General features: G+C 45.2%; 1 protein-coding gene across 2 annotated transcripts in view; it reads left to right on the top strand.

Moving 5' to 3' along the window:
• The first annotated feature begins 4186 nt into the window (after window positions 1–4186).
• Window positions 4187–11791, top strand: part of LOC138976597 (sulfotransferase 1B1-like) — a 12194-nt gene continuing 4589 nt past the window's right edge. Inside the window, exons 1-3 of one of the 2 annotated variants that reach the window (XM_070349456.1) lie at window positions 4187–4860; window positions 9178–9385; window positions 10717–11046. In XM_070349456.1, coding sequence (XP_070205557.1) covers window positions 9217–9385; window positions 10717–11046 — 499 coding nt within the window. In that variant the 5' untranslated portion in view covers window positions 4187–4860; window positions 9178–9216. The remainder of the gene's footprint in view (window positions 4861–9177; window positions 9386–10716; window positions 11047–11791) is intronic. The other variant, XM_070349457.1, reaches the window with a different exon arrangement.

Raw genomic sequence — 11791 nt, 5'->3', positions numbered from 1 at the left:
TAAAACTAACGTAAATGTAAGTAAACTACCTCCTTTAAAAGAACCATGTTTAATGACGATACATTGGACATACAAGATTGTTGTAATGCCGTATTCTTACAGTTGGCTTGGTCAGTAATGGTAACGATGGCACAGCATTCACAGACTCACGCACGCACGCACGGACGCAGACACACCCACACACAGACACACACACAGACACATTCACATACACGCGCATGCGCACTTACGCACACACACACGCACACCTGCGCGCACACACACACAGACACACACATAGACACATACGCACACACACACACAGACACACACACACAGACTCACACACACATACGCACACACACACACAGTCACACACACACATACGCACACACACACTCTCTCTTTATTCCCTCTTTCTTGCGTCAGACCTTTAAGTGTTTTTCAAGAATGCCTTCTATAGTCAGCATGAGAGAAATACAAAAACGGGCTTCCTTTAGAAATAACAGTCTAACAGGGGTATTCAATTCTATCCTATTTTCAAAACTACACTGTTTGCAAAGATCTTAGACACAGATAACAGGCAAGCAACGCATGCGCACCATATAATAAGACGTTTCAATCAACTCAGTTCAACTGTAGCGTCCCCTAAGATTATACACACACTCGAAGTTTCAAAGTCTCGCAACCAAACCTGTTGTAACCACAGTGAAATGAATACAGCAGCCCCGCGCACCTCCCTTCTTAGTGTATTGAGCGACATACTTTAAAACCGTCTATATAGACTTGGTATTTTTTCCCCACGGGCAGTAAGGACTTAGTGGCCATTTCAAGGCAATACGTAGAGCCCTGATGCTGCTGTCCGAGAGTAAACGAGGGTCATTGAGGGTATCGGCAAAAACACTCGCGCCGACATGTTTGAACGGTATTTCTACGGAATGTTACGGAATGTCGCAGCTAAGGAAGGATCCTTCGAGAAAATGGCGTGGTTGAAATTACCTTTGAGCCGTGCGCAAATATGAGATTCTAAGGACTTCCAGAACAGCCCTCGTATGCCTTCCGAAAGCATGACTATGAACCTCTTGGTATTCGGACTCTCCTCTCTTGCTTGTTGAAACATGGGACGCAGAAGATGGACCCTCTAAAGTTCCATGGAGGGGATCCTCGGATCCCTTATACTCTCGCACCTTCAAGGTGGGGTCAGTGTCTGTGGGGATCCTTGGGCTGAGATGCGCGAACCGAAAATGGGTGCCACCCAAACGGGAGAGAACAAGAAAGTGGGTGCCACCCAACCGGGAGAGAACAAGAAAGTGGGTGCCACCCAACCGGGAGAGAACAAGAAAGTGGGTGCCACCCAACCGGGAGAGAACAAGAAAGTGGGTGCCACCCAACCGGGAGAGAACAAGAAAGTGGGTGCCACCCAACCGGGAGAGAACAAGAAAGTGGGTGCCACCCAACCGGAAGAGAACAAGAAAGTGGGTGCCACCTAAACGGGAAACAAAAAACCGCGGGGTCTGATTTGTTAAAATCACAACCAATCTCAATTTCAACCAGTCCAACACCGCGGGGTCTGATCCGTTAAAATCACAACCAATCTCAATTTCAACCAGTCCAACACCGCGGGGTCTGATCCGTTAAAATCACAACCAATCTCAATTTCAACCAGTCCAACACCGCGGGGTCTGATCCGTTAAAATCACAACCAATCTCAATTTCAACCAGTCCAACACCGCGGGGTCTGATCCGTTAAAATCACAACCAATCTCAATTTCAACCAGTCCAACACCGCGGGGTCTGATCCGTTAAAATCACAACCAATCTCAATTTCAACCAGTCCAACACCGCGGGGTCTGATCCGTTAAAATCACAACCAATCTCAATTTCAACCAGTCCAACACCGCGGGGTCTGATCCGTTAAAATCACAACCAATCTCAATTTCAACCAGTCCAACACCGCGGGGTCTGATCCGTTAAAATCACAACCAATCTCAATTTCAACCAGTCCAACACCGCGGGGTCTGATCCGTTAAAATCACAACCAATCTCAATTTCAACCAGTCCAACACCGCGGGGTCTGATCCGTTAAAATCACAACCAATCTCAATTTCAACCAGTCCAACACCGCGGGGTCTGATCCGTTAAAATCACAACCAATCTCAATTTCAACCAGTCCAACACCGCGGGGTCTGATCCGTTAAAATCACAACCAATCTCAATTTCAACCAGTCCAACACCGCGGGGTCTGATCCGTTAAAATCACAACCAATCTCAATTTCAACCAGTCCAACACCGCGGGGTCTGATCCGTTAAAATCACAACCAATCTCAATTTCAACCAGTCCAACACCGCGGGGTCTGATCCGTTAAAATCACAACCAATCTCAATTTCAACCAGTCCAACACCGCGGGGTCTGATCCGTTAAAATCACAACCAATCTCAATTTCAACCAGTCCAACACCGCGGGGTCTGATCCGTTAAAATCACAACCAATCTCAATTTCAACCAGTCCAACACCGCGGGGTCTGATCCGTTAAAATCACAACCAATCTCAATTTCAACCAGTCCAACACCGCGGGGTCTGATCCGTTAAAATCACAACCAATCTCAATTTCAACCAGTCCAACACCGCGGGGTCTGATCCGTTAAAATCACAACCAATCTCAATTTCAACCAGTCCAACACCGCGGGGTCTGATCCGTTAAAATCACAACCAATCTCAATTTCAACCAGTCCAACACCGCGGGGTCTGATCCGTTAAAATCACAACCAATCTCAATTTCAACCAGTCCAACACCGCGGGGTCTGATTCGTTAAAATCACAACAAATCTCAATTTCAACCAGTCCAACACCGCGACTGGCTCCCACCGGGTTGGTAACTTTCTCGTGCACCTCGGCCCTGGTGTCCTGTATTGTGAGATAATCAGTCCCCAAAGAGGAGACTCACATTGCATGTATCTTCGTTGAAAATTGGTGGCTTAATTGTCTGGTTCCTGGAGGGCTATACGTTGTATTATAAAGATACAATGCAATACTCTGATAATTTGTTTTTCTCAGAACAAAAGCTAGTCACTCTCTCTGTAAATTACTTCAAAACACTTGAATTAGTCCGCACTAACGTAACAGTTGCAAATCATGACAGAAATCAGTATTCGCCTGGTTACGATCGCCTTAATAATGTGTTTGCCAATTTGGGCCGGGTGCTTTCAAGCACAGCCGCCGGCTAGCAAATACCGTAAAATCCCTAGCATAAGCCCACCCCCCCTGTGCACAGATTTAGGGCAAAATTGGGGGGTGGGCGTTTGCTAGTGATAGACCCCTTTGCACAAAGTAAGTTTTGTGCTCAACCGTGTAATTGAGTGAATACAAACCCAGAAAGCATGTAAGTTAGGTCGTGTGAGTAGAAGTGAAGGAAAAAAGAAAAAAAAGGACTTTGAGGCAAAGAAGGCCAACCATGAGAGAGAGAGAGAGAGAGAGAGAGAGAGAGAGAGAGAGAGAGAGAGAGAGAGAGAGAGAGAGAGAGAGAGAGAGAGAGAGAGAGAGAGAGAGAGAGAGAGAGAGAGAGAGAGAGAGAGAAAAGGACTGGCTCTTCTGAAAACAACACGAGCATAGTCATTCATATAAATTTATGAGTAAAAAGAAAATCGCCAGACCTTTGCAAGGACAAACAATAACAACACAATTCCGGGAAAAAGAAACTTGATGAAATGTCGAAATGTCAACACCAATGAAGCCCTTTCTTTCTGTACAGGGAAGAAATTACACGATCGTCTTTGGAAATGAAACGTTAACTGAACTTGGATTTTGTCTTCAAAAGGCCCAATCTTTCTGAGAAAGAAAAACCCACAAACTTAGGAAAAAAAAGAGAAGAGAAACTCGAAAAAACATGAACGATGGGTGGGAGTGAGGAGAGGGGACAAAGAATAAGAAAAAAAGGAAAGAAACACGAAAAGGTAAAGAAGGGGAAAAAGATGACTTTTAGAACAGTCTGCACAAATCCTGGTGAAAGTGAGCCTATAGTCTCTTTGAAAAAACCAGGGTGGGCGTTGGCTAGGTAGTTACCCCTGTGCACAGCTTTTGGCGTTTGCTAAATGGTGGGCTTATGCTAGGGATTTTACGGTACTCGTACATACTGAAATATACCTTGTAGCCTTCACACACAGCGGCACAGAAAAGCAGGTTAGCTCGCCGTGAGCCTTGTCGGCACTGTAAGCCGTTGAGTAGACTGACAATAACAACTCTACTCTAGCCTGTCGGTTTTCGCACGGCTTCATATGAGAAAGGAAACAAACTTGCAACGGTCACAGGTAGCCATATATAGGTTGTAGGAACGGTATCAACACAATAACCAACCAACCAACCAACCAACCAACAAACGGTTTCAGTAGTTGACGATCTTGTTACAATATCCAGTTAATTTCAATCGTTGAAAGGGAAAGAGTATGAAGCTGTGTTGAACAAAAGCGGCGTGTGTGTCTCTGTGACGGACATTAGCGGTTCGCATCACTGACTGGCGTGTAGGTCCTATACCTGTGTGTGGCAGGCTGTGTGTGTGCTTGGGTTCACGGGTCAATAATACAGGTGCGCGTCTCTGTCAGCCATTATTCGTGACATCTCAGGGTACAGCCTCATCTTCAATCTCAAATTCGTCTACTGAGTTTAAACTTCAAGTTCAATTCATTTGAAATCATTGAATTAATCTCATCCAAGTAATAGACTTGAGTGGTGCTTTAATTCTTCGGATCTGTGATGTTGTGTTGTGGAAATCAGGATAATAATATTCTCGGAGTTATCGACTGAGTGCTATCTTCAGCATCATTCTCCGGCAGATTCTCAGTGTCTGAGTAGACTGGAACACACATTTTTCCCGATTTAGGAATAAGGTAAGTTACTGATTTTACTCGGAGTTGAGAAGTAGAGACTCAGTGGGTCAGTCCGTCTGCGCGCAAACGCGCACGCGCAACCACGCACACTGGCAACATGACCGGCCACACACACAAGCACACACACACACACACACACACACACACACACACACACAGACACACACACACGCACACACACATACACATACACATACACACACATACACACACACACACACACTTACACACACACTTACACACACACATACACACACAGACACACACACCCACACACACACGCACACACACAAACACACACACACACACGGAAACACACAATAACGCTCGGAAAACAGAGAAGAATGAGGTTCAATAAACAGTGTATTTATGCAAGACCCTGAACAGATATGATACAAAGAGTGTTCATACAGTCTCCCGTCTGTCGTTGGTAGGATAGCTACGGTAGGAAGTAAAGATACATAATAAATTATGTTATCAACAAATAATTATCGGCCGTGCCAGACGATAGTCAGTTGCAGAACAATAGCTTGACCCTGCAACTATATTATTGACCCAAGACATCGAATCCAAACGCGCAAAAGTACCCTTTCTAAAAAAACAAAAGAGAAATAAATTTTCTGGTGCCTGTGTGTTTGGTGACAAGCACTAACTGACATTGCTAGCTTAGTGGTTACAAGCTTTGCTGTCCAGCCGACAACCTTGAACCCTAGCCGCCCACCTCCCACCACTGACCCTTCCCCCCAGAAACGCCAAAGGCGCTTGATGAAAACAGCCACCAGATAAATTGTGTCTGAGCGTAGAAAACCCCTTGAGTCAACGAAAATACTTGATATCTGGGTATGACGGCTTTTTGGGTCACATTCTTCATCGCGCATAGCTAACCGTATTATCTTTTCGGGTGAATGGCCGATACGTCACAGATACTGACATACACAAACACGAACACAGACACAGCTAAAGACACACACACACACCCACACACATTCACAAACGCATGCACTGACGCACGCACACACCCACACACACACCGTGGCACACACGTGCGCACGCACGCACACGCACACACACACACACACACACGCACACACGTGCGCACGCACGCACACAAACACACACATACACAAACACACACACACACAAACACACATCACAAACACACACACACACACACACACACACACTAGTACGCACACGCACGGGCGCGCGTGTTCATACACACCCACACACATTCACAAACGCACGCACTGCACGCACACACACGCACACACACACACACACATACACACACAACCCCCCCACACACACATACTCTCACACACACACACACACACACACACGTACACACACACGTACACGCTCACGTGTTGCACACTGATAAGCATGTACACATGTTTGCCTTCACGTCGTCATGGAAACGCGCAAACATATGAGCGGAGAAAAGCCAATATGCCAACGAACATACCCGATCTCTGGGGTGACGGCTTTTAGGCCACAAAAAAAAAGTCTGTTTACAGTAACATAGGCACAAAAGAATAGGGTCGGTAGGTCGGGATTTTTTTATTTTTTTATTTTTATTTTATTTTCCCCCAAAAAACATATTTTTAAGTTATTTTGCCAAAAAAACAAGGATTTTTTTTTCTTTCCAAATGCCAAAAAGAGTCTAGGGTCGCGCGAAAAAATAGGGTCGGTCGGGATACCGTAAACAGACTATTTTATTTTTTTTGGCCTTAGGATCACATTTAGCTTCGCGCATAGCTAACACGTACACGGACACAGACAATGACAGACAGACAGACAGACAGAGAGACACACAGACACACACATACACACACACACACACACGCACACTCACACACACGCACGCACACTCACACATATACTAACGCATACACATACACATATGCATACACATACGCACACGTTTTGCACCTTGACATGCCTCATGTAAATATTTTTAACTTCACGCTGTCGTTGAAAAAGTGAAAATAGGTGAGCCGAGAGAACCCGTGACGCCAACCAAAATGCAATATCTGGGGTGACGGCTTTTGGGGTCACATTCTTCATCGCGCATGACTAACCGGATTATTGGTTCAGGTGCTGAATGGCCGATTTGAGACAGACACAGACAGAGAGACATACAGACACAGAGCAATACACACACGCAAGCATGCGTACACACACACACACACACACACACACACACACACACACACAAACACACACACACACACACACACACACACACACACATTTATGTATACATAATTATATACACTAGGCCAAACAATTATTGCGACCAATTTGGCACCCAAATAAAAGCGTTAAGGTAAGGCCAAAAAAAAATAGGTCTGTTTACGGTAACCCGACCGACCCTAGTTTTTTCGCGCGACCCTAGACTTTTTTTTGGCATTTGGGGAAAAAAAAAATATCTTGTTTTTTTTGGCAAAATAACGTAAAAATATGTTTTTTTGGAAAAAAAAAAAAAAAAAAAAAAAAATCCCGACCTACCGACCCTATTTTTTTGGCCTATGTTACCGTAAACAGACCTTTTTTTTTTTGGCCTAAGGAAACCCCATGGATTTCGCGCAAAATTGCGTTTTTTTGTGTTCGCGCTACACACTAGAATACAAACCGATTTGCACAAAGCTTGCACAGTACATACTTGAACCATTAAGAAATGCAGGGTGCAAATGTCGTTGTGATGTCTGCAAAAACTATTTCATAACATCTGATTTTTATGACCAAGTGTTTTGACGCCAACGTTAATGGTCGGAGTAGCGTTACACACATGTGATCTAAACTATTCCTCCGATTGTCACCACATTTGGCTGAAGTGTCAAAACATGACTCCTCTGCGTTTTGTTCCTCCAGCTTTTTGACAAATGCACAAAAAAGTTGTTTTTGACCAGCCCAAAACAAGTACCAAATAAAAAAAAAACGTAACAAAAATGACAATTTTCTTCAGAATTCTTATTCAGAGGAATAAATTGTAAAACAATACATGAAAAAACATCGTGTCAAATTTTATGACAATCGGTTGAATAGTTTTGAAATATTCATGTAACCGCAACGCACGCAACGGAAAACGTGATTCTGAGAAAATCGCGCTTGAAGTTGAACGTGTATAAGTTATCGGTGGTGTATTTTCAGTGACATATAGCATGTCGTCATCGCACAACACTGTGACGTGTCTCAAATCCTTATCACCTCGATCGTCATCAGCTTGCTCAAACCTAGCAACAGCAACTGTTTGCGTTACTTTGTTATTTTCTTCTTGTGATTTGTCCAACTCTTCGACGGGCGCGGTGGTAAGACGTCGGCCTCCTAATCGGGAGGTCGTGAGTTCGAATCCCGGTCGCTGCCGCCTGGTGGGTTAAGAGTGGAGATTTTTCCGATCTCCCAGGTCAACTTATGTGCAGACCTGCTAGTGACTTAACCCCCTTCGTGTGTACACGCAAGCACAAGACCAAGTGCGCACGGAAAAGATCCTGTAATCCATGTCAGAGTTCGGTGGGTTATAGAAACACGAAAATACCCAGCATGCTTCCTCCGAAAGCGGCGTATGGCTGCCTAAATGGCGGGGTAAAAACGGTCATACACGTAAAATTCCACTCGTGCAAAAACACGAGTGTACGAGGGAGTTTCAGCCCACGAACGCAGAAGAAGAAGAAGAAGTCCAACTCTTCGTATTAGATTGGGAGGTGGTGGCATGTAGATTCCCGAGAAATCTATGTTGTGTCTTCCGAGAGCAAACATAGCAATCCGTAAACTTGACGCCGCGAACACTTTTTAGACCTACTCATACCGAACTACTGTAATCGCATCCTGAACTCAGGTTAAAATGAGGTACTTCCCTTCGGGTCTCATTTCTCCCTGACAGGATGCCTTTGATTTCCTTCTCTGGAGAGGAAATCGATTTTTTTAAAAACATATTTAAAGCTTTTCGTAATGTGTTATTGATATAAGCAGATTCGCGATCGTCGATAATGATTTTTCATGGTGTTGTGTAATTTTTAAATTACAAAGGAATTGTTATGTAAGACGTCTTTCCCTTTCGCCTCCAAGCAAAAAAGCGACCACATTGAAACTAGAGCTTAGACATTCCACAACAAAGCCAACTTCCCACGGCGCACTCGCACTGGGGCTGGGCCGCTATTGCGCGGGTCCGCTATTGCGCGGGTCTAACCCTAACCCTAACCCTAACCCCAACCCCCGCAATAGCAGACTCGCGCAATAGCGGACCCGCGCAATAGCGGGCCGACCCCCTCGCACTGACTAGTTTTCCTTTTCTCAGAAATGTTTTTGCTTTTTCAGTTGGTGCAGAATCTCCTCACAACCAGTATCTGAACAAGAATGGCGAACAAAATGAAGCTAGAGTTGGAGCACTCCAAACTCAAACCAGCTATCCACAACGGTCTGGCCATGACGGAATGCTACGAACCACTTGCCGATCACCTTGAAAAGGTCAAGGCCATGCAACTTCGGAACGATGATGTGTTGCTCTGCTCGTTTCCAAAGTCGGGTGAGTTGATAAGTGAAAACTCATTGGAACCAAATGCTGTGTGTGCTTAGGTACTTTATAAGCTTGGCGCACATACACACACACACGCACGCACACTCGCCCACGCACACACACACACGCACGCACGCACGCACAAACACACACAATCACGCTCGCACAAACGCGCACACGCCCACACACATACACACAAGCGGACACACACACACACACACACACACACACACACACACACATACACACACACACACACACACACACACACACACAGAAAAGGCGTCACAGTTGGCAGAGCACTCGACTTGTCATCCTTTGGTCTCGGGTTCGAATCCAGACCAGAACGGACACGGGTCAACATCACGTGCAGCCTCAGAGACAGTATCCATGTCCCACACTCCTGTGTAACCACAGTGGCACGTACAAAAACAACAAAACTTATTCATTGTGCCCCAAGTGCAGGTGGCTGACACACTTCGGTAGCGCGACTCTTCATGGAGAAACTCCACAACGTCGAACAACGAAGGCGAGTGGCACTGCAGCGGTTACCTGCCCACTGCGGGATCCCCGGAAATGAGAGGGCAGACAAGCGCGCCAAACTCGGAGCACAGGGAGACCAAACAGACAACCCTGTCAGCTTCATGGAGAAGAAAACCCTCATCAAGGCAGTGTTTAGGCCCCAGAAACGGAAGGACGATTATCATCTCCTCACGCGACATGAACAAGTCGTGCTGATGCGACGCCGCACTGGGCATAACCGCCTGAATGCACACATGTCCCAAAAGATGAAGCTGGTCCCCTCCCCTACGTACAGCTGTGGACTAGAGGACCAGACCACTGAACACATCCTCCAGCGATGCACCATCCTTGAGAGTCTGAGAAAAACCGTGCGGCCAACTGCAGTCTCCCTCCACTGCAAGCTGTACGGAGGAAAGGAAGACCTGGAGAAGACGGCAACCTTCGTCTCGCTGTCCGGGCTGACAATATAACTAGTGTGATCGACAAGAAGAAGAAGAAGAAGCTGCTAGCTTTTCACTGGGAGGAAGCGACCCGACATTCTTAGCTATTGGACAGTAAGGCCAAGCAAAAAATATGTTAGTTTAGGGTAACATGACCACACAAAAAATAAGGTCGGAAGGTCGGCTTTTTTTATTTTCATTTTTTATTTTCAATCTTGGTATGGTTCGCAATATGTGTCAGATGTTGTTTTTGTGTGATTTTTTTTGAGAAAGAAAGTTTTAGGGTCGGCGGTAAAAAAAATCGGGTTGGTCGGGTTACCCTAAACCAACATATATTTTTGTTTGGCCTAAGGTAAATGAAATGATTTGCATGTGCAGGCACGCACTGGATGTACCGAGTGATAGACATGCTGCAGAGAGGCAGCACACAATACTACGACAGAAACGCTGACTCCACGTTCCTCGACGCTCAGCTCATCGAACGACTGTCCGAACTGGCGTCACCGCGCGTGCTGGTTACACACCTTCCCTTTGACCACTTGCCCCAACAGGTTAAGGACAAGCGCACCAAGATAGTGCACGTGTACCGCAACCCTCGAGCGGTGCTGGTGTCCTTTTATCACATGATGAAGACCTTCAAGCTGAATACTCCTGAGTACTCTGAAACCACTCTGGACAAAACAGCCGACCTGTTTTTCTCGGATAACAGTAAGATGTGTTTGTGTGTGTATGTGTGTGTGTGTGTGTGTGTGTGTTTGTGTGTATGTGTGTGTGTATGTGTGTGTGTGTTTGTGTGTATGTGTGTGTGTGTGTGAGTGTGTGTATGTGTGTGTGTGTGCGTGTGATATCTACTATCGCCACCAAACTGGCGATTCCATAATTATTCAAAGTTTGGTAAGCACCAGTTTCCACCACCTTTGTGCCCTGACCTAACCCTAGTACGCTGTCCCAATTCTTGATCTAAAAACAACAAAGTTAGGTTTGACAAATTTTGGAATATTTAAGCTTTGAAAATTAAATTCTGTGAATTGTGCAAATATGTCGACAGCTTTCTAAAGGTTATGGAACAATGCATATCTGGTATGTAAAAGAAGCTTTTAACGTTAACTGTGTGATGATATCTTCTGCCATTGAGACAGTGATATCAAAGTCGAGACCGGAGGTCGAGATTTTGATATCACTGTCTAAACAGATCCATAGCAGAAGATATCCTCACACAGTCCGTCAATGTTAGATATATTGCTATTTCTCTGTCGAGTGGTTAATTTTGTTGTCAGGTAGTTACCTCCCTTGCATCATAAACGCGTTTGGGGTTGTAAAAAAAACCCCGATTCAGGTTTAGACACAAAAAAACACTGGACAAAAAGACTTTAATATGAAAGCAAAAGCATTTCATGACGTTTTGACTTCAATTAATTAGGAATATGTTCACAACGAAGAACTATAGGTGGCT

This window comes from Littorina saxatilis, linkage group LG9 (genome assembly GCF_037325665.1).
Source record: "Littorina saxatilis isolate snail1 linkage group LG9, US_GU_Lsax_2.0, whole genome shotgun sequence".
Classification (NCBI taxonomy): domain Eukaryota; kingdom Metazoa; phylum Mollusca; class Gastropoda; order Littorinimorpha; family Littorinidae; genus Littorina; species Littorina saxatilis.
This window is presented reverse-complemented; position numbering and strand designations above follow the sequence as displayed.